We start from the raw sequence: 24,672 nt of genomic DNA on the forward strand, positions 1-24,672 counted from the left end.
TACAAGGAAAGGAGAAAATGCTTTTACAAATTAAAATGTCAAATCTCCCAAATCAGATTAACTAAACTAAATTAAAAGGATATTAGAAGTAACCACTAAAGGAAAGGGAATAATGGAGTGCCTTTGCTTCATAGGGTTCTAACTGTGTGTGGTCTAAGATGTTGAATGTTCTGGTCACTACAAGTCTGAAAAGCTGTTTTGAAAGTGAAACAAAAGAGGCAACCTGAAAAATTTCAACAATTAGGACCACACAAAGGGAAAGTTTGAAAGAGACCAGAAAAACCAAATTTAATAATAATAGCAAACACTTACATAGTGTTTACTATACACCAGGCACTATTCCAAGTCTTTACATATATTAACTCACACAAACTATTACAAGTAATTGATGGCCATGCTTCATAACCAGATTCACTCTATTGTATTTTTTTTTTAAGTCACTGCTTTTACAGTTCTTGGTAAGCTTTCAAATCCCAAACTGAAAGTAAACTACTTACTATAAATCCCCAAACATACCAACGTTGCTGGTATTCACTCTCTTCACTATTTCAACAGTTTATTGCTCCTTGATGTTTTACCTCATTACAACATAACAGTTATTTTATTTTTTATAATTTTTTAAAAAAAATTTTTAATGCTTATTTATTTTCGAGACAGGGAGAGACAGAACATGAACGGGGGAGGGTCAGAGAGAGAGAGGAAGACACAGAATCCAAAACAGGCTCCAGGCTCTGAGCTGTCAGCACAGAGCCCAACGCGGGGCTTGAACTCACAGGCCGTGAGATCATGACCTGAGCTGAAGTCGGACGCCCAACCGACTAAGCCACCCAGGCGCCCCCATAACAGTTATTTTAACAATTGAACCAACTAAAATCAAAAAAGACATGGCTGGCATCGCAAAACTAAGAATCACAATCACTGACTTGCTAGGCTGAAACTGAGTTTGCATTCTAAAATTCTATTTCAATCCATTTTCATATATTAAGAGTATAATCAATATTCTCAGTATAAAATTCAACAAAAACACCACATGAAAAATAGTTACCTGAATTTGAATCTGGAAAAGACAAATAGCAAATATTGGTTTTCTGAAAAAGAAAACAAAAGCTATATATGTTGATACACATACACCAATAAAAACAAACAGAAACACCACAGTAGACTATACAGAGCAACATTGTTACTTACTTCCTTATCAGTAAGTTTGGAATGTTGAGGATAAATTACCTGGAAGAAAAAGAATTAAATTTTGTTAGACAAATATATTGAGTGTATATTATAAACATTAGCAGGTACTTCTATTACTAGTTGGCTATGGTCAAATAGTTTTAAGACATAGTTCACCAGGGGCACCTGGATGGCTCAGTCGGTTAAGTGTCCAAACCTTGATTTTGGCTCAGGTCATGATCTCACACTTCATGAGATCAAGCGTCTCACATCGGGCTCTGTGCTGAAAGTGCAAAGCCTGCTTGGGATTCTCTCTTGCCCTCTTTTTGCCCCTCTTCTGCTTGCTCTCACTCTCTCTCTCAAAATAAATAAATAAACATTAAAGAAATAGTTCACAAACTCCAATAATGAAACATGAAAGAAGCTTGGGAGAATTGAGTAGGATTTACACTAGGGAAAAAAAAAAGTTCTGAGTCAAAGTTATCTCTAACAGATTGGTGAAGTCTTGGGTTATCAAGAATAATTTAGGGGCAACTGGATGGCTCAGTTGGTTAAGTGTCTGACTTCAGCTCAGGTCATGATGTCACAGTTCGTGAGTTCGAGCCCCGCGTCGGGCTCTGTGCTGACAGCTCGGAGCCTGGAGCCTGCTTTGGATTCTGTGTCTCCCTCTCCCTCTGCCCCTCCCATACTCATGCTCTGTCTCTCTCGCTCTCAAAAATAAATAAACATTAAAATTTTTTTTTTAAAAAAAGAAGAATTTACCAACTGAATTACTAATAACTCAAAGCTTACTGAGTCTTTTCTTTGGAAGCCTAAAATCTAAAAAGAATTGGATCTATCAGCTGGTAACGACTTCAAGAAGTAATGATTTTCAATCAATTCCAAGAAGTACTGCAAATCACCAGATACCAAAGAAAAATGAAAGGAGAAAATAATAATCCATAGTTTAAGAAATCTCAAAGACCATCTCCCACCATAAAGTCTATCCTAATTTCCTTCAATCCCTTTAAATAATCATTGCATTTCTTAGGATAGGTCAGTTTAGTGTCTGCAGTGATCACAGCCACCTTCTGAGGGAAACTCCTGCCCTATAGCCACTGCAAAGCAAGCAAGAATAAGCCAAAACAGCTACTGTCAGAATAAGCACTAGTGAACACCAGATCCAAGAACAACTCTACAGGCCAATCAACTGCCTAGATGTGGCTGGGTGTGAAAATTCTGCCCAAAAGAACACCAGTGCTCAAGTGGGCCTATTCAGACTCTCTTGGGAATGTGAAGAGATGAGATTAGGAGCAGCAGGTTAGCTAGTGGCTGATAACAAAAAGAAGAGAAAACAACACAGAGTAAATTATGTTAATGTTGGGCTGCTAATGTGGGGATCCAAGACTTCCCACTTCTGGAAGAATTCATGAATTCTTCCATTCCCCAGCTGCCGCCCAAAAGCCTAAAAATCTTCCATTTTCAGATAAAACATCCATTTCCAGATATCACATTATAAACCATATTAAAGTGATTTCACATATTTACTTCACTGATTTAGTTCTCACAATAACAGACAAGCCCAGTATCCCCACTGTAGATATAAGAAAACTAAGGTAAGAAAAAAGATGGGGAGAACCAGTATTATATGAGTATCTTCCAGAGTTTTTAATTTTCACAATAATTCTGTCAATTCTGCCTATCTTTACAGAAGAAGAGACAAGTTCATAGCAGTTAAAATAACTCTTCTAAAATTTACTTGTTTACTAAGTGCCAGAGGTAGGGGCTGAATTTAGGCCTGATTCCAAAGTACACAAGCCACCATTCTTCACTCCATGCCTAGAAGCGATCGTTGTATGCAATCACAGCCCTCTTTCCCCCCTAGCAAGAATGTGGCATATAATCCTTCTCAATCCAGGGTTAAGGGAAGGGTCTAGAGAGCTGGTATACTACATGAAAACCACGCACCATTCCTGGATAGAGAATGATACCAAAGCCAATATTTCTCTCTACATACTCTGCTTTGTATCCCACATTTTGACCAATCTGATTTAACCCCTGTCTCCATAATTCATGAAGGCAAGAATCTGGTCTGTTTTGTTCACAACTCTATCTTTACACCTAGAACAGTCTCTGCTGCATAGTAAACACTAAAAATATATTTCTTCAACCAGTGGATATACCTTCAAATTAGTTCCATCCAACAACCTAGTATTTAATTTGTACTTCTTTTTTATGCATACATACATCTCCCTTGCTTAACCCTGAAACCATTTTGCTCGTTACTTTTAAAGCAGAAATGGCAAACTTATAACCAAGTTAGCCCTATTTTATGAAAATCTCATTACATATAAATTATACCAGAGTTATCATACTGGTAAATTTAGTGGTCCATAATAGCTTTATCTTAGACTTTAAACTCAGTTTTATGTGAGTGCCCTTCAGATTTTTATTTCCTGCAATTAAAATATAAATGCAAAAGCAAATATACATAGTGGTTTCTTAGGACTTTGGTTTCCTATGGTTTAAAACACCATCATGACAATATAGAAAAAATTTTGGTATGTTTTACCCATATATATGAGTACCTTAAATATACATGTGTGTATATATCTCTGTGTGTGTATGCGTATTTCAGGGGCTTATGTATGCTATATATATTTAAGTAAACTAAAAAGATGTAAGAACTACATAAACTATCAAGTATACCTTTTAAAAACTCTGACTGTACTAGTCAAATATTCTAGAATTTCATTTTAATGTATTCTGTTACGACTACCCAGTGTTATATCATATTGGAATAGATATGATATTCAAAAAAAATAATGCATGTTTATATGCTACAGGTTTCCAATGTCTACTATGTACTTAAGATCAAAATATAGAAAAAAAATTTAATTTTAAAACCTCAATTAAACTCCATAAAAATCAAGAAAAGTAACCATTGCCAAGTATCTCAAACTGCCACAGTTTGAGTATCTCAAACTAATTGCCACAGTTACTAGATTATCCTTGTACATACTTTATCTTGTAAAAAAAAAAAAAAAAAAAAAAAAAAGTATAAATATAAGCTTGGGCAATCAATGTTAGTCAGTTAGCTCCTGATAACTATACAGGCATTAATCAACTGTGGATTGGCCCCAGTACCTGGAGACGCCTCTCTCTTGAAGTTTCCTCTCTCCACAGCTCAAGTCCAGGCATCTCTGTCCCCCAGGCCACTGGCATTCCTGGGAGGCATCAAAGGGGGACAGAGAGCATCAGCTAATGTCACCCTGGTTCTGTTACCTATGTTAAGATCTTCCATGTTATAAGAAATAAGGGAGAGGTGGCCAGGTAATAAGCCAAGAAAAACATAAATTTTATTTGATATAATTACTAAGGCCTAAAAATGATGGTATAGCATAAATATTTCACATCATGATGTAATAGGAAAAATGCACCCCAGAAAAAATATTAATATATATACTGGAAAATAGTATTACAAAATGTTTTAAATCAGGTTATTCTCTTCAAAGGTATATCTATCTGCCACTTGCCCCTGCACACCCTAATGGGGATGACATTCCCATATCAGTGTGGGAGTAATTATGGTCCCAGGAGAAAGAAAATTAGGAACACCAGTTAACTTATTGCTAGTAACACTTGGACATGGGAAAAATTCATGCCTGCCATGAATCTCAGTGATCTGTGAACAGGCGTCTGCCTGTTGCCATGTCACTCAGTATCTATCTCCATTTCACAATCCTACCTAGCATCTCAGGCCTGGTAGAGATTACATCCTAGGCCATCCCAGGCCTGCCTTGACCTCCTACATAAACATTAATTCACATACAAACATCACCAAAACCTTAAAAAGAGGATCAATTCTAAACTCAGTAAGAGTTATGTCTTCAGGGGCACCTGGGTGGCTCAGTTGGTTGAGTGTCCGACTCTGGCTCAGGTCATGACCTCACGGTTTGTGGGTTCAAGCCCCGCATTGGGCTCTGTGCTGACAGCTCAGAGCCTGGAGCCTGCTTCAGATTCTGTGTCTCCCTCTCTCTCTGCCCCTCCCCTGCTCATGCTCTTTGTCTCTCTGTCAAAAATAAATAAACATTAAAAAAAAAAAAAAAGTTATGTCTTCAGAGGCACCTGACCGGCTCGGATGGTGGAGCATGTAACTCTTGATCTCGGGGTTGTAAGTATGAGCCCCGCGTTGGGTGCAGAGATTATGTAAAATAAAATCTTTAAAAAAAATTATGTCTTCAATATTAGACAATAACATTTATTCAAAACCGAAACGGAAACTGCTTACAAGCAAAAAACAAGTCTACCTTTTTCATGTAATTTTTAAAAACTGGCTGGAAAATAGTTTAAGATCTATTAAATACTATATAATGTCTCCTTTAAAAGGCCTTTTAATGTGAAAAAATAAAGCAATGACACCTCAGCAGCAGTGAGTACACCTAACACCGAGATGTTGATTGTTAAATACTGTTCTGCAATAAAAAAGAATCAGGGCTTCTTAGGGAGGTAGCTGATTACAGGGCTAGCACAGGAAAAACGCAAGATGAGCATGGGGCATCTTGTGATGCCAGAAAGGAAGTGCTCAAAAGGAGGGTGGGGGTGGGGGGGGGGGCATGTCTAAAGGACATAGGAGCCAACCTAAAAAGGCACCAATGTTCAAATTTGTAATGATTTGGTTAATAAAGTAAATAATGATAGTACTAGATTATAACCCAAATAATAAGTATCCTTGAGTTCCCATTGATATAGATAGGTGGATGGATGAGCAAGAAGGGACAACTTTTCCTTATAAAAGAATTCTAACTAATAAATACAAAAAGAGTGAGGAAAATGAAAAATCACTATTAGAACACCAGAATAATTGCTGCAGGTAAGATACACTTATGGATGCTAAATTAGCAGGCAAAGTATGGAAAACAAGATACTGCACAGTCTCAGTCTCTAACAAAATAAACACTTACTTATTAATTACAAAGAGAAAAATAGTAACTTTATAGTGTATTAGCCTGGGAGACATCATCTTAACCAAGTGATCAAGGTTTAAATCACCAATAATGCGACATTTTAATTTTAACATCCTGTATTCCCTAATATGATGTACTGAGAAGGACGCGTCATATCTGGGGTATTCTTCCCAGTAATTCATAACCTCAGGCTAATTATGATAACACACCAGAAAAAACAAAATTGAAAGGCATACTACAAAATATATGAACAGTATTCTTCCAAAGTATCAAGGACATGAAATACAAGAAAAGATTGAGGAACTTCCACAGATTGAAGAGGACTATGGAGATATGATATCTACATGCAACGTAGAAACTGGATTGGATCTTGAAACAGAAAAAGCACATTAGTAGAAAAACTGGTGAATCCCAATAAACTCTGTGGTCTAGTAAATAGTATCATACCAATATCTATTCTTGTTTTGGATTATTGTACTATGTTTATATAAAATGTTAACTTTTGACAAAGCTAAATGAATGACTTTTCTAACTATGTAAGCCAAAAAATGTATCAAAATAAGGTTAAAAAAGTAACATCTCTACTTCATATCATATATAAAAAGTAACCCAAAGTGGACTAAAGACCTAAGTGTAAAAGTTAAAACTACAAGTTTTTTTTTTTAATGTTTATTTATTTTGAAAGTTCACAGGAGTGGGGGAGTGGCACAGAGGAGGAGAGAATCCAAAGCAGGCTCCACACCTTCAGCTCAACGACATGGGGCTTGATCTAACAAACCACGAGATTATGACCTGAGCTGAAACCAAGAGTCAGATGCTTAACCGACTGAGCCACCCAAGCACCCAAAAACTACAAAAGTCTTAGAAGAACACATAGGAATAAATCTTTATGACTGTGCATTAGCCAATGGTTTCTCAGATATAACAAAAGCATAAGCAACCAAAGAAACATAAAGTGGACTTCATCAAAATTTAAAACTTTTGTGCTTCAGGGCACCTGGGTGGCTCAGTCAGTTAAGCATCCAACACTTGATTTTGGCTCAGGTCACAATTTCACAGTCATGAGACTGAGCCCTATAATGGGCTCCGTGCTGGGCGTGGAGCCTGCTTAAGATTCTTTCTTTCAATCTCTCCCTCTGCCCCTCCCTCTCTCACATGCATGTGCTCTCTCTAAATGAATGAATGAATGAATGAATGAATGAATAAAAATAGAGAACTAAAACATAAAAAACAAAACAAAAACTAAAAAACTTTTGTGCTTCAAAGAACACTACCAAGAAAGTGAAGACAACCCACAAAACGGAAGGAACTACTTGCAAACATGTATCTGATAAGGATCTAATATACAGACTGTATAAAGAATTCTTACAATTCAACAAAAAAGTCAAATAACCCAATTTTTTAAATGGATAAAGGATCTAATTAGACATTTCTCCAAAAAGATATACAAATGGCCAATAAGCACATAAAAGGCCACTCGACACCATTAGTCATCAGGGAAATGCAAATAAAATTAAAATAAGATACCACCTCAAATCCACTAGGATGGCTGTAATCACAGACAGACAGTAACAAGTGCTTACAAGATATGGAGAAATTAGAACCCTCACACATTACTAATGGAAATGTGAAAATACAGTCACCCTGGAAAACAGTTTAGTAGTTTCTCAAAAAAAGTAAACATAGAGAGTTACTTTATGACACAACAATTTCACTTCACTCTAAGACAAGTGAAAGCATATGTTCATACAAAAACTTACAAGTGAATATTCATAGCAGCATTATTTATAATAGCCAAAACTGGAAAAAAATCCAAATTTCCATTGAATGATGAATGGATAAACCAAATGTTATATTTCCATATACTGATATAAAATTCAAAAAATGATAGAAAATTCAGCCATAAAAGGAATGAAATACTGATATATACTACAACATGGATGAACCTTGAAAAAATTATACTAAGTGAAAGAAGCCAGACAAAAAAATGCCATAGGTTGTGATTCCATGCATATGAAATGTACAGAATAGGAGAATCCAGAGAGACAGAAAGTAGATTAGTGGTTGCCAGGGTCTGGAGCAGGGTGGGGGAGCGGCAATAGATCATGACTGAAAGAGGACATAAGGGAAATTTCTGGGGCAGTGATAATATTTCTATTTCTTGATCTCTATGGTAGTGAATGGTATGCTCACTTAATGTAAATTCACAGAACTTAGGATTTATATGCTTTCCTACATGTATGTTATACTGCAATAAAAAATGTTTACTTATTTTAAAAAGTAGAAAAAATGGCCTGACATCACAGTATCAAAACAGGATGGACCTAAGTCTAAGATTCCAGCTCATTCAAGACCTAAACTATGTTACTGGGAATGTGATCAGTTTGCCCATGGAATAGACAGTGAAGCATTTCTCTCTAATAAGAGTAAAGTTAGATACAATTGTTCATGTTTCACATCATTCATCACCAAGTACTTGTGAATGGACTAGATGGCATGGGAACATCCCAGATAATCTCCATATTGAAATTCTACAATTTCATAACAGAACCAGAGCTTAGTAACACTGAAGAAGCCTCTGTAAAATCTGGGAGCCTAAGCTCAGGAGGCCACTAAAGCTTTAACTCTCAAACCAGAGACCTACATCAAGCTACTATGAAGTGCTACAAGTTCACAAGGAAATGTACAGGCCATTATTGGTACCTGAAAACCATCCTATTATAACCCTCACTGTTTAATGGCCTACTATCCATGATACACTGTAAGCTAGTTGAGGGAGGGTTGATCAAGGTTTTATCTCCAGAACACAATGGTGTCTGGATGTGGTAGTTGCCCAATATCTGATGAATAGACAGTTCAATGAGACGGTCCAGCAACATACAATTAAATGTAACACCCATTTTTATTAAAACAGTAAACTTGCTGAGGATCAAATACTGAGGTTATGGAACACCCAGTTTAAGAGGGAAAGAAAGGAAACAACCCTTCACACAACTGCCTTTCACTCTTCTCACAAAAATAAACAAGAAACTTTGCTAGGATAAAGTAAACTATGGTGACTACTTCTGGCTCCACCTTGCTAAGGGATAAAGGGGAATAACTCAAAAAAGCAGAAGTGAAAAAGAAAGGGGAGTCAATTCTTTCACTGCTTTAAAAAAAAAAATGACATAGAAGTTTGCCTTCACTCCAGAGCAGAGCTTTATCTTCAATGTGTTTTTTTAAAAATTTGGTGCAGGGGGCACCTGGGTGGCTCAGTCGGCTGAGCATCCAACTTCAGCTCAGGTCATGATCTCGTGGTTTGTGAGTTCGAGAGTTCGAGCCTCACATCAGGTTTGCTGCTATCAGTGCAGAGCCCACTTCAGATCTTTTGTCCCCCTCTCTCTGACCCACCCCTATTTGTGCTCTCTCAAAAGTAAATAAACATTTTTTTTAATCTTTAAAAAAAGATTGGGGTTCCTGGGTGGCTCAGTCAGTTGAGCAATTAACTCTTGATTTCAGCTCAGGTCATGATCTCACAGTTCATGAATTGAAGCCGCGCATTGGGCTCTGGACTGATGGTGCAGAGCCTGCTTGGGATTCTGTCTCTCCTCTCTGCCCCTTCCCAGCTTGTGCTCCCATGCATGCATGCACTCTCTCTCTCTCTCTCTCTCTCTCTCAAAACAATAAACTTAATTTACAAAATTAAAAAAAAAAAAAAAAAAGAGTTGCATGCTCTTCAGCTAAGCCAGCCTGGTGCCCCCCTACAAAGTGCTTTAAATACTTGTGATACACATCCAAAACCATGAGGTTTTCTTTTTTAAATCAATTTAAGGCAAAATAAGAGGTGTGAGAGAACAGCCAAAAATAGTCCTACACTGATTATTGAATATGCAAGGACACTAACTATAAAAAGGGATCAACATTTGGGCATGCATTAAATGACAGGCATTAATTCTTACATGCATTATCTCTCTTCGTATTTCCAACAACACTCTTGGATATTATTTTTCCACTTAAATTGAAGAAACTGGCCAAAAATCAGCAACTAGCAGATGTTCAAAACCCCAAAGCTTGTGCTCTTTTCACTAGTTTAAAATTGTCCAAAGAGTTCATAGGTAAAGACTTCAAGAGGGGAAAACCACCAAGGATACCTCAATTCTTATAAAATCAGAAACTAGAGAGCTTGAGGAAGTGACTTCAAATTATAGAAATGCAACTTCCTAGGACATTCTAGAAGTTCACATGATTTAAAGGCTCTCAAAAATGCAAAACATCTCTAAGATGTATGTACAGGCAATACGTAGCTTTCTACAGTGTGAAGAAAAAAGAAACTATTAAATATCCAAATTAAGGAAAATGGTTAAATAAATTATGGTTCATAAAATTGTATTTATGAAGAGTCTTTAATGATCTGGCAAATCATTTATGAGAATGTTTATCAATAAAAGCAGACCTTGCAGTAGACCTGTTTGGGGGACTACTGTCCAGCCCATGCTTTGGAAATTGTCCCCTCCTCCTTTTACAAGGGTGAGCCTAAGTGGTCACTGCTGTTACAGAAACCCTGTCTCCTAACACAGCTGAATGAACAAAAGGGAGCATCTGACCCATGCTGAGCCAATCAGATACTCCGTATTTATATTAAGCTTCAGTCTGGTTCCAGAATACAAAAGAAAAGTTTGGCCAAAATCAGAACTACAATAGTCCAAAGTCAAGAGAAATGGGGGAGCAGAAACTGAGACCCTTGCAGGAGAAACCAGCCTCAGCACGGAAAATGGAACAGAATTGCAAAGAGAAGCAGAGACAAAAGACCACACAGCTCCCAAGAAACAAAGACAAAAAAGCCTAGGGCTTTCCAGATCCCAGGAGGTTCGTTCCCCTTCCAGCAACTGGGTTCCAAGAGACTCCTTACAATCATTTTTCTTAAACTTTTTTGAGAGAGTTTCTGTTCCTAACAAATTAATTCCTGACAGATATGAAATTACGTAAAGAAGAAAAAGCATTAACAAAAATGTCAAATATTAATAGCACTTGTTTCTCAATATAATTATGAGTGATGCTTCTAGTGTTCATAATTTTCTTTCTTGCCAAGTTTTCAACAATGAGCATATTATTACTCAATCAGGGAAAAATTCTGAATAAATGAGGCAATTCTGGATTCAGATAATTAAGGCTTTACTACATAATCAGGTAATTTCAGAGCTAGAAGTGATATAAAGTATATAAAATCCAGAGGATTTCAAACCTTGTTCCAGAGGACACTGGGATTCTGTGGTGATGTTTCAGGGCCACTTCAGGGGAAAAGGAAGAAGCTGAGCATACCTCCTATAGTCAACACATTTTACAGTCTCTTTCCAACTTAAAAGATACCCTTCCCTGTCCCCTTTACTTGAGAATAGGACCTAACAGACATTTTATGCAACATGGACCACTCCCCTAACCACACAGGTCTTCAGCTCATTGTTTGCCCCAAACCAGGCCTGAGTACATTCCTCTGGTGTGTCTCCTCATTAAAGTGGCTGAAAAGCACAACTTGTCCACCATAAAGATTATAGAAGCAGAGGATAGAAGCTGCAGGGAGCATTATCCCAAATATGGGATTTATGAACAAATCCCATAAAACAAGAGCATAAGTCAGAGGCTTCCCAGTTCCAGGCTCAGCCATTTCATGAAGCCCCACTAGGTTTGTACCTTGGAGACGTTGGAAAATGTTGCCTTACAGCAAGTTCCTTTTCTGCTTGAGCTATAGCTTAGTTTCTGCTGTCTGCAACCAAATATACACAACATAGGCCCCATCTCAACCAAGTAAGCCACTGAGGTCCTATATTAGATTTTTATTTATACAGGGAAAAAAGTTTCCCTGCTTTAAAATAAAAGTACTGATTCTACTTCCTCAACTTCATATTACTACTGAGAAAATTAAGGCTCAAAGGCCTCATGTTTACAATCAAGTTAAGGATTCTCTCCATTGAAAATTAAAAAGGTGGGGGGGATACTTGGGTGGCTCAGTCAGTTAAGCATCAGACTCTTGCTTTCTGCTGAGGTCATCTCACAGTTTGTGAGATCAAGCCCTGTGTCAGGTTCTGCACTGTTGGCATGGAGCCTGCTTGGGATTCTCTCTCTCTCCCTCCCTCCCTCTCCCCCACTCTCTCTCTGAAAATAAATATTAAAAAAAAAAAAAAAGGATTTCAATACTTCCCAAATACACACTGACATAGGTCTGAGTCATAGGTACTGTTCCAAATGTTTCACCAACATTATCTAATTATCACAGCAATGCCATGATGCAGATTGTTAACAGAGAAGTGTAAGGCAAGCTAATATGCCCCAAATCACAGACTCAAACCTAGGCAGTCCAGCTCTGGAGTCTGAGTCCTTGATCGATGTCATATATGTTGTCTCTTTGTTAAGGATTTAAGCTTAACTAAGTGGCACTGTTTATGCATTTGTAAATGGTACTTTCTGTCATGGCACAACAGATTCTTACATCTCTTTCAACTGTACAATTCAAAGATGGTGATGTCACAGGTTGCTTCTAGGACTAAGTTTTTACCTATTCTTTAATTTTTACCTACTCTTTAATTGATTTCCCTTTTGAGTCTTCATGGTTGTGCATCATAGGAATTAGGGCTGGAACTACTATATTCACTTCTCCAACATGATTCTACGTTCACTTTCTTGTCCTATTTTTGGCCTGGATATGGTCATAATACACAAGTGAACTACATTTCTCAACTATTTCATTATATTCATTACTAATTTGTGTTCCTTTTTCTTCTTTTAAAAGTGGCAAGGTGCAATATTCTACATTTCTTAGGAAAACAAAACAAAATTAAGTTGTGTTGCAATTCATTTAATGTATTTATCTTTCTTTGGATCCTTTATTAGAGAATCTTCCCCACCCTCATCCTATGCCTTCTAAAATCAGTGATTCTTGGGTAACCTGGATGGCTCAGTCAGTTAAGCGTCCAACTTTGGCTCTCATCATGATCTTGTGGTTCGTGAGTTTGAGCTCTGCGTCAGGCTCTGTGCCGACAACTCAAGAGCCTGGAGCCTGCTTCGGATTGTGTGCGTCTCTCTCTCCCTCCCACTCCCCCACTCGCACTGTCTCTCTCTCTCTCTCTGTCAAAAATAAATAAACATTAAAAACGTTTTTTTATAAAATGAGTGATTCTTAATCTGGGGACAATGAAATAGAAGATCCACAGATGACCCCCAGATAGTCCACAGAAGCATATACCTAATTTTGTATCAGTAAGCATTTTTGTAATGGAGTTCATTTTTTTTTTAATTAAAAAAATTTTTTTAATGTTCATTTATTTTTGAGATAGAGACAGAGCATGAATGAGGGAGGGTCAGAGAGAGAGGGAGACGCAGAATCTGAAGCAGGCTCCAGGCTCCGAGCTGTCAGCACAGAGCCCGACATGGGGCTCGAACCCACAGACTGTGAGATCATGACCTGAGCTGAAGTCAGATGCTTAACCGACTGAGCCACCCAGGCACCCCTGGAGTTCATATTTTTTAAAAGGTCCAGGATGCACAAAAAGAACCACTGACCTAAAGAAAACTCTGTTGAGTAGCATATCCCATTGGAAATGAAATTCAAAATAAGTCCTTTAATTCACATTTTTGTAGCACGTCAATTACGCTAAATGTTGCTTATTTGGTCAAAAAAAATCCTTAAAAATAATGTCCCAAATGACGAGAGTCCACAAGGATCTCATTTAGCTATTTTAAAATGCAATCAACTATAACAACCCAATCCTACACTTTCTGGTTAAATTGTATTTTGCTACACATACAACTTCAGGTTAACATGTCAATGTAAACAATAGATGACCTCTAAATCTCTGAAGTCTTTGGAAACTGTTGTTTCTGTCATAGTAAGATACAGAATTGCTCATGTATCCGCTCATTCTATCAACAAATATGTATGGAACACCACTATGTGCCAGTCATGGCATTTGGCCCTATCTCCTGCTGTGATTAATTCTTGGTTCCCCTCTAAATTGTAGTCTAAACCTACTAATACAGGTTGAAGCATTTGGTTCATATTTGGATGCCCAGCAACCAGCATAATGCCTAGATCTTAGCAGAAACTTAATGTGTGTATTGAACTGTGTAATGATAAAACAGAAGATAGGTTGAATACAAAAGCAGTAGCTTTGCTTTAAGAAAAACCTCTCTGGCCAATTTTCATAGCCAACTCATGCCACTAAAGTCTGAATGAGATGTTTTCTTAAAATCTGCCATCGTCACCAAAACAAACAGACAAAAATTTTCTAAACATACCTCCTTCTGATAACGTTTTCCTTGTACACAAAGACAAGCAATGTCTTATGTTACAAAAGGGATCCTAAACAATGTCAAGAATAAATAACACTGGAAGGCCTTTCAATAAGGTGACATATAAATGGAAAACTTGACAGATTCACAAGCAAAGGATTTTCCCTATGTTCATCTTGATAGTAGCTTTCAAGCCAACTGTTTCAGAAGCAACATCAAGAAAGAACAGTAAAGGGAAAAAAAAACACAAATAATAGAAATGAGGAACAAAAGGGGGAAATGGAGAAAATCCTGCTGAAATAAGCATTTCGGCTCAAGTTGGGTGGTCTAAAGTAACTATTAAGAGTTACTGGAAATGACCGAAACGTCTAGGAGTCTAAAAAAAGTTGGCTGTGTGAGGTTTGGCTATTATAGTTCACCCTATGTCAGGGGCATTGTTCGTTTCTTCAAAAAGTCGCCAACATCCTGCCTGCAGCCTTCTCGGGGTGCCGCTACCCATTTTAGTCACTCCTGTGACACCGGGTTAAAAACAAACAAAAACGAACCTCGGCAAGTATTTAGGAGGGGCCTAGAAAGAACTTTTCACCCCTAGCCGCAGCCCACGATCCTCCCACGGGAACTGCCAATGGACCGCAGCCCGGCCGACCCGCGGAGGGACGGCCAGCCACGCCCGGATGCGCAGCGGCCGGGGTCCAGACCCGTCGGCCCGTGGGCCACACGCCCTGCTGGAGCCGCCCGGGCGCGGGAACCCGAACGAGGCGCGGGGGCAAGGTGCGGCCGGGCCTCACCTCCACGGCTTGGCCCAGCTCCAGGTCGAAGCCCACCACACACACGCAGTGCAGCCAGGCCGAGAAGCCGTCCCAGCGCAGCAGGCCCCGGCCGCGGCCCTCATCTTCTTCATCGTCCTCCGGCGCGCCTCCCGTCGCCAGCACGGCCGGCGCCCCGCGCTCCTCGGCCGCAGCCACGGCCTCGTCCAACGGCCCGCGGGAGCTGGGCCCCGAGGCTGCCAGGCCCCGCAGAGCCATCCGCCGCCCCCTTGCTGTTCGCGCCGCCTCCACTGCGGACCGCGCAGCAGAGCGCGCCCAGCCCCGCGCAGGCGCAGCCGCCGCTACCGCAGCGGCGGAGGACGGGCTCGGCCGGGGCGGGGCCATGGCCCACGTGACCCTGGGAGCTGGGCTCGGAGCTGGTTCTCCCTTGCCAACGCGCAGACGTGGAGTCGTAGTGCTTAAGCTGGAATTGTGAATACCGCCCTGGCGTTCTTGCCTTAAAGCTCTTCAAGAGTAGTTTATGAATCCTGACACTCTTCTTCGCAGTTCAACGATCTGGGGAGGAATTATGCTTGGTAGGACAAGGTTCATAACTATAAGGTATTAAAATTATTACACATAATGATTACGGTGGCTAACATTTACTGAACACTTACTCTGTGCCAGTTGATGTGCCAGCAAGTACTTTACAAACATTACTCCATTGAATCTTCACATCATGACTAGTAGGTAGACTTCATTATTTATTTCTTTTCACGAATAAGGAAATTGAGATTCTGAGAAGTTACATGACTAGACCAGCAAGTATTACTACAACTCAAATGCCGGCTTTCAGTTCGCTCTCTGCTCTCTCGCCTCCTGATTAAGAGATCTGTTCCCTTCACTTAACTGTTCCCTTCCACCAAGGTCCCACCCACCTTTCTTGGCCTGGTTGCCTGTGACTCATTCAACACTCACACAACATCTGCAGTGCTTTCTGAAACACCAGGTTGGCCTCCACAGCAACCTGTGGATCACTCTCTCTTAGCAAGGGTCTAGTCTCAGGCAGCTTTATTGTTGTTTAGATTTTATTTTTAAGTAATCTCTACACTGGACATGGGGCTCAAACTCACAACCCTGAGATCAAGAGTTGCATGCTTTAGGGACTGAGCCAGCCAGGCAACCCAAGCCGCTTTGCATCCCGTGCCGAGAAGGCACTTGATCTATTGAATTATTACTGATTATTGGCCCAGTAGGATACTACTGATTAGGATTTATTCAGCACCCTGAGTATAAACAGCACGGTGAAAGTAAATAGGAAGCACACAACAATACTCTAATAGAAAAATGAGTAAAAGACAATGGATAATAACTCACAACAAACATTTTTAAAAAACAACAACACGGTTTTCATGCTTTTACACACATTATCTCATCTGATCCTCCTAGCAACCCAAAAAGGCAGGTCTTATTATTATTCCCATTTTTCCGGTAAGGATTCTGAGGCTCCGTGAGATGATAATGATGTCACAGCCAATAATAGGTGGCAGAACAAAGATTTAAACCCAGATCTCTGACTCAGCCAAAGCTCCTAAGCATTTTGCTGCACTACCCAGTCAAATCTACCCTAGTTGACAAACATTGTTCTGTATACATTCTTATGATTTTTATTTGGAGTGTTAGCATCAATACTTCAAGGAAAGGGTCAATTATCATCAGACATCAATAGTGATGTTTGCTAAAGACTATTTTTAGGAAGTAAGATGAACTAGGGACAGCATTCAAGCTAAAAGCCAAATTTGTGGCCAAATCAATCTGCCCTCCTACTCTAGAGAACCACTGTAGTTAAGAGAGAAAAACAATGTTCTGCATTTAAGTAAGTCTCTAAACCCACTATTAGGAAAGCACAATAGCCTTTATTATTAAAAACAGAATTACAAAGAGCACTGGACTAGCAGTCAGAAGTTCTGGATTCTAGTGCCAGCTCCACCCACGATCATGGTAGGCACGCTGCTCTAAGACTCAGTTTCTGCATTGATGAAATAAGAATGATCAGTCCCAGCCTACTCACCTCACTGATTGTGGGGAAGAGCCAAGCTATCTCAACGCACACATTTTACTGGGTGCTACCACATTATTAATGATTAATAAGCTCTAAACACCAGTTGTTCCACAGGGCTGGTTCTTTGACATGTGGACACAGGCTGCCATTCCCTGAAGTTCTGCTTCATAATTTGAATTAAAAGTAACTGCAAAATATAGTATCCTGAAAACAACATACTAAGAAGACTGTAAGTTTGATGAGAAAGAAAGCACACCAGGGCTCTAAAGAATCTTAAAGGTAGAAAAAATAATCATTTGGTTAGCTTTGGAAAAAACTAACCAACACTACAAAACTTTTTTTCTTTACCTTTTTTTTTTAATATTTATATATTTTTGAGAGAGAGAGGCAGAGCACAAATGGGGGAGGGGCAGAGAGAGAGGGAGACACCAAACTGGAAGCAGTCTTCAGGCTCTGTGCTGACAGCTCAGAGCCCCCAACATGGGGCTCAAACTCACAAATGGAGAGATCATGACCTGAGCCAAAGCTGTATGCTTAACTGACTGAGCCACCCAGGCGCCCCTAACAAACACTACTAAATTTTTTTTCACAAAATCCACAACCACTAGGAAAACAGAATGTTCCTATGGTTTTCTTTTTTCACCCTCATAGCTTTGATTTTTGGCCTTAGCTCCAATTTTAACCTAGTTTCTGTGGCGAATACTTATATGGGTGCTAGGGGAAAAGTACTAATAATACTTCCTTTCTTCTTAAGGTTCTGTCATTAGAACCTTTGAATCTGAAAGGATCTTGGATCAGCTCATCTCTCCAAACTTCTCATCCTATTCATGAATCTTCTGATGTTTGGTCAGCCAGCTGCCATTCCAACACCCCGTATGAAGGTAAAGTATCTTGCAAAGCTGCTATGTTCTGGATGTTTATAAGGGCTAGGAAATTCTTCCTTTTATGGAGACAAGATCAGCCACTTTGTAATATATACCCTTTGGTCTAAGTTGTGCTTGCTGAGATTACACAGAAGTGTTCAACTCTTCTACACAATAGCCCTCCATATATTTGAAAATGGTTATCCCACATCCACATGTCTTCTAGTTTCCAGGGTAAACTACCCCAGTTCCTCCTACTATTCCTCAAAGGATGTAGTTTGTAGGCCATTCATCAACCTGTTTCACAACTGGGGCATACTCCAGTTTATCAACATCACTCTTAGAATGTGGTGCCCAGGAGGAAACACCATCCTCCAGGTGTGATCTGACTACTGCCGAGTGTACTCTGGGACTATTACCTTACTTGTCCCAGCCACCAGCCTTCTATTAATGCTGGTTCAGATCACATTTGCTTCTTTTGGCAGCCAGGTCATATCGCTGGCTCAGGTTGCATTCACTGTCAACTAATGTGAGGAGTACATAAGTCAGGGTAGGCTGCTTTAGCCAAGAGTATGACTGTATTCATGGCTCTGCTGCTCTTCTAATATTACCAACAACACTGAGGACAGGATTAAAAACATTCCAAACTTCCCTATTTACCCCAACCAAACTCTTGGCATTTCAACAATTTTATAGTAAAAAAAAAAAAAAAAAAAAAAAAAAAGAAGAAGAAGAAGAAGAAAGAAAAAAATTAAAAGAAAGCGTGAGCTTTAGATAATGGTGTAAATTGCAATGCCAAATATCTGGACTTAATTTTACTAAAAGGGAGGGAGCCCAGATGCCCCAGATATCCACCTACGTAGGCAGCTAGAGGACTTCCCTCTTGCTTTTGAGCTAAATACTGCTGCAGCTGCCACAGCATAATTCCACTTGTGGTGGTAAGAAAATACATGGAGAAATACACAGAGGCTCAAGTGCCAGTGTGTTACCGACGGAGAATGGAGTTTATTGCCACACATCTCTGGGAGACAAAATGCTTAACTGCAGGTTTATAAAGGAGAATCCAGGCAAAGAAGACAATGAAATACACTGTTGGGTGCTTCCTAAATAGTATTTATGAAAGCTTAAAAAGAAGATGAAGAGCTTTCGGCTTTTATCTTTACATTCCCAATATCTCTATGATGTCTTGTATATGACAGGCACTCAGTAAATATTTACTGAATGGATGAATGCACTTTAAAAAATCTCTAATTGATCATCTCCTATTTTAGAGTTTTCCTTTCATGGTCAGTTGTAGGAACACATGAAAAGTTAATATGAAAATGTTTCTTTTTTAATTTATTTCATATATTTGCTTTGAGAGAGAGAATGAGCTGGAGAGGGGCAGAAAGAGAGACAGAGAGAGAATCCCAAGCAGGCTCCACACTGCCAGCATGGAGCCCACTGCGGGGCTTAAACTCACGAACTGCAAGATCATGACCTGAGCCTGAATCTAGAGTTGGACGCTTAACTGCCTGAGCCACGCAGGTGCCCCAATATAAAAATGTTTTTTTAAATGTGGCTTCCTCTTAGTTTATGAGAAGCAAAGATAGTAACACCTCACTTATTTGAAAATTTACTTTTCCAACTGCCTGACCCAGTTTGTACCAGGAGACAGGTTCAGAGGCCTATTAGCAGTCAACATGCAAATCAGAAAAGGTAACCCGTAAATTTCATGCTCTTTAATCAGAGGTGTGAGGCCTTCGCTTGCAAATTATTTTGTCTAAATTCACACATAATTCTAAAGATATGCTTGTCTGGCTTCCCAGGCAGGGTAAGCAGCAAATAAGGAAAGTGGGGAGGCTTGAGGCTGAGCATGAAAAGAACAGAAAACAAAAGGCTGCAGGTTAATAGAACGGAAGGAAAAGGAAAAAAGGAATCAGAGAACAGAGGAGTTCAGAAGGACATAGTGAACTGTTAATAGTGGTTGCCTCATGGGGAATAGGAAAGGTGGGAAATAGAAGCACTGGTGAATAGAAATGGGGAACTTTGCTTTCTATTTTACACAAGTCTGTATTGTTTTAGTTATTGAGAGAGAGCATATATTGCTTTGTAACTAAACATTAAGAAATAACAAGAGTGTAATAAGAGTTGCTTACAATAGTGAAAAAATGGAAACCACCTAAATGTCCAACAATAGGGGATTGACTGAAAAATATCCTATATCCAGTCAACAGACTATTATACAGTCATTTAAAATGTCATAGAAGAATATTTTGTAGCATAAAGATGTTCAACATACATATTTTAAGTAAAAAAGTAGATCACAAAATAACATATAGTGAATAATCCTGTTTTGATGGACTATATGCAAAAAAAAAAAAGGCACTAGGGATGATACAAAATATCTTGATGTAGAAATTTTTTGTTTGGAATTAAACATTTTATTCTTCATCTGTGTAATATCTATATAACTAAAAGCTATTCTTTTAAGTTTATTTATTTTGAGAGACAGAGAGAGAGCATGTTCACATGAGCATGCACATGGGGGAGGGGCAGAGAGAGAGAGAGAGAGAGAGAGAGAGAGAATCCTAAGCAGGCTCTGTGCTGTCAGCTCAGAGCCAGACATGGGGCTCAAACCAATGAACTGTGAGATCATGACCTGAGCCAAAACAAAGAGTCAGCTGCTTAACCAACTGAGCCATCCACACACCCCTAAATGCTTTTTTTTTAAATATGTATGATGAGAAATCAGCTAAAATACAAGGGAAAGAAATTAAATTACAATGTTTTCACTTATATCTTTGTGGCAGAAACTGCTATGCCACTGTGATGATTAATTGTATGTGTTAAACTTGACTGGGCCATGAATGTCCAGATATTTGGTTAAATATTATTCTGGGTGTGTCTATGAGGGTGTTTCTAGATGAGATTAACATTTCAAGTGGTAGACTTGAGTAAAGCAGAGTGCCCTTCCCAGTATGGGTGGGCCTCATCCAATCCCTTAACAGGCTGAGTAGGGAAGAATTTGCTCTCTGCATCACTGTCTTTGACTTGGGACATCAGTCTTCTCTTGCCTTCTGACTCAGACTGAAATTGGAACTTATAGCATCAACTCTCCTGGTGCTTAGGTCTTTGACTAGGATAGAAACTATACCACTGACTTTCCTGGGTCTCCAGCTTGCCACTGCAGATGTTGGGACTTCTCAGCCTACACAACCACACAAGCCAATCCTATATAATAAATACACCCCCTCCCCACCTCCCACCCCATCCACCCATCCAGTATAATTCTCCATCTTACTGGTTCTGTTTCTCTGGAGCCTAATACAGACTTTGGTACTGAGAGTGGAATGCTACTATAACAAATACCTAAAAATATGGAATGGCTTTGGAACTGAATACTAGAGAAGAAGCTTCTGTCTTTTTAGAGAATACATAAATAATCATCAAAAGACTGTTAATAAAATATGCATGGTAAAGGCCATTCTGGTGACATCTCAGAAGGAAATGAGGAACATGATTTTGGACAATGAAGGAAGGTGATCCTTCTTATAAAATGACAAGCTAACTTGGCTGAACTATATTTTTAGTGTTTTGTGGAAGGTAAAACTTGCAAGCTATGAATTGGATAGTTACTGAGGAGATTTCTGAGCAAAGTATTTAAGGGGATGTTTGGTTCCTCCTAACTGCTTACAGTAAAATCCAAGAGAGAAATGAGTCAAAGAAGGAATTATTAAGCAAAAATTAACCAGAAAATTGTCAGCCTATTCATAATGAAAAAATAAAAAGAGAGAGAGAGAGAGAAAGATTGGTCTGAAGAGAACACTAGGATGTGGCCAAACAACCGTTTGATGAGGAGATTAGCATGGATGTGAATCACAGAACTAATAGCCACCCCAACACAAAATGTAGGAAGGCTGTCAGACTTCTTAGATCCCACAGGGCTAGACCATGGAGCTATGCAGGTGCGAACTTGCGCTATTCTTCAAGACAAAGGAAGAATAACCACAGAGGTGATTCAGAGGTCATCAGGGCTGTCTCCTCAGTTCAGTGTGTGTGTGTTGTTGGGGGTGGCGGGTGTGGGAGTAGTAGCTGTTGTTTCCGTTCATTGTGCCAGACAGCAGCCACCTGGAGCCTGGGCGCCAGGGCCACCCAGAACTTAGGGAGTGTGACCCCCCACCTGGCAAAGCTGCAGAAGCAGGACTACCACCTCACTGAGTCCAAAAGCAGAGCATCCAACAAAAAAAAGTAGTATTCTCAAGCCTCAAGATCTAATGTTATCTGCCTTACTGGCTTTCCAAAGTACTTGGTATCTGACACCCTTTTCTTCCTTCCAATTTCTCTCTTTTAGAATGGGAATGCTTATCCTATGCCTGTCCCACTGTCATATTTTGGAAGCATTATAACTTATCTGGTTTTGTATGTTGACAGCTAGAGAGGAAGAGGAATTTTACCTCAAGATGAATCATATCTCACCCATATCTGATTTAGATGATATGTAAATGCATCTTTGAAGTTTAGACTTTAGGATTGATGCTAGAATAAGTTATGACCTTGGGGACTATTAAGATTGAATAAGCAGATTTTGCATGCAAGAAGAACATGAATTTGGGGGCACGGCTGAGGGTAGAATATTATGGGCTGAATGTGTGTCCCCAAAATTCATATATTGAAGCTCTAATTACCAGTGTAATGGTGTTTGGAGCTGGAAGATAATTAGGTTTAGAAGAGGTCATGATGCAGGGGCCCCATGATTTGATAAGTGTCCTTATAAGAAGAGACCAGAGCTCTCTCTCTGCCACGTGAGAACGCAACAAGAAGGGGGGCATGTACACACCCTGAAGGGAGCCCTCACCAGGGAACTAAATCATTCAGCATCTTGATCTTGGACTTCTCAGCATCCAGTACTGTGAGAAGTAAAAAACTACTGTTTAAGCCACCCAGGCTATGGTATTTTGTTATAGCAGCCCAAGGTGACTAACATAGCTATCCAATATCCATTATCCCCCTTTTCGTTAGTAATGTGGCCTGTTTTAATTTGGGGTGGCACTGAACACAAGTCAAATGCTGTATTTCTCAGCCTCCATAGAAAAATATATGTGACCATGTGATGAATAAAATGTTGCAAAAGTGGTCATTCATTGGAACATCTGGCTATACTCTTTAAAAAGCACGCAGAAAAAAGTAAATAAACACAGCAAGCAGTTCTTGCCCTTTTGTACTCTTTACCTTCCTCCTCCTGCCAACCTAGATATAAAGGTCAAAATTCCAGCAGCCATTTTGGGACTGTGAAGAAAATATCAAGAGACTCGTATCCATAAGGAACGAAACCAATGCCAGCAATAACCTACCTCTGGACTTCTTAAAAATTAACCCTTATCCATTTAAGCCTCTGTAGTTAGAACTATCACTTGCAACTAAATGTAATTAATAACTGACATGAGTCAGAGTTTACATTAAAACTATTACAATGTACAATTACATCAGAAAACTCAAATGGTAGGCAGAAGTTAGAACAAATTTGTACTTAGAGTTCACTTCTCAGTTAATTACTTTTATACAAAAACAGATCGAAAAAATAGTTTTGTTTTGCAGAACTAGGATTTGGTTTTTGTTAGCTTTTTTTTTTTTCTGGATTCCCACTGCTCTTATTTGCCCATCATCCATTGTATCTTCTTCTGCCTAAGAGTCCTCAGTTTTTCAACAGGAAGTCACCCACCCATCATTCTCAATCCATGAGATTCAGGAGGAGGTAAATGCTATCTCTGAACTCCAGTGTGGGCACCTAACCAAGTCCTAGCCAGTCAGTGTATTCCATATACCTAGAACAATGATGGGTACGGATACATCCTCAGCATGACCCAATCAAAGAGTGCAACTTAACTCTGGAAGTCATTTGAACTATTCTGAAAGAGGCACTGTCCTAACATCAGGATTGCAGAGAGGATAGAATGTAAGCTTGGAGCTCTTTGCAGCCTTATCACTATAAAGGAAGAGCTAGACCCAGAATGGAGCCAACAGAGAAAAAAACAAGAAATGCAAAGAGTAAGATTAAGTCCTAATGACATCATTCAGTACTGGATTCAGCCAAGTCTGAACTTTTCAGATACATGAGTCAAATATACTTTCTTTTTTGGTTGAACCAGTTTGAGCTAGATCTTCTGACATTTGCAACTATGAGAGTCCTGACTGATATAGTTACACATGGTAAATAATCCGGATTCATCATATTAGCCTTTTACCATATCAAGTGCTCATGGGAAATCTTCCCTGAGAGTTTATTTACCAAAAAAGCAGTATTATAGAATACTAATATAATACATTGCTTATAGGTCTTTATATTATAAAATAATCCACAAATTATTTTTAATTCGAAAAAAATATTATCATTAGTATGATATAGTCATTATACCTAGCCAAAGGATATTTATCTCACTAAAAAGTAAAAAAAAAAAAAAAAAAAAAAAAAAGAAAAAGAAAAAGAAAAGAAAAGAAAGAATTATCATTGGCAAGTGACCTTCAGAACAAAAAAAGAAAACTCATTCTCCCTTCCTTCTTCAAATATTCATTTAATTTATGAAACTTATAGTGCTGAATTGTAAGGGATAGCAAACTGAATGTGATTTCTAGGACCTTATAATTTA

At 39.1% G+C, this 24,672-nt stretch overlaps 1 protein-coding gene across 4 annotated transcripts in view; it reads right to left on the reverse strand.

Annotated features, from left to right (window-relative positions):
* The window catches only part of DENND6A (DENN domain containing 6A), a 64,861-nt gene extending 49,399 nt beyond the window's left edge, over nt 1-15,462 (reverse strand). For 2 of the 4 annotated variants that reach the window (XM_042929749.1, XM_042929748.1), the window contains exons 1-3: nt 15,164-15,462; nt 1,189-1,227; nt 1,046-1,088 (exon numbers count right to left, since the gene is read on the reverse strand). In XM_042929749.1, the coding sequence (XP_042785683.1) occupies nt 1,046-1,088; nt 1,189-1,227; nt 15,164-15,400 (319 nt within the window). In that variant the 5' untranslated portion in view covers nt 15,401-15,462. Of the gene's footprint in view, nt 1-1,045; nt 1,089-1,188; nt 1,228-4,293; nt 4,374-11,334; nt 11,381-11,780; nt 12,096-15,163 lie in introns of those variants that run through there. The other 2 variants (XM_042929751.1, XM_042929750.1) reach the window with 2 other exon arrangements.
* Nucleotides 15,463-24,672: the final 9,210 nt, after the last annotated feature.

The sequence above is a fragment of the Panthera leo genome, chromosome A2 (assembly GCF_018350215.1).
Source record: "Panthera leo isolate Ple1 chromosome A2, P.leo_Ple1_pat1.1, whole genome shotgun sequence".
In the NCBI taxonomy this organism is placed as follows: Eukaryota; Metazoa; Chordata; class Mammalia; order Carnivora; family Felidae; genus Panthera; species Panthera leo.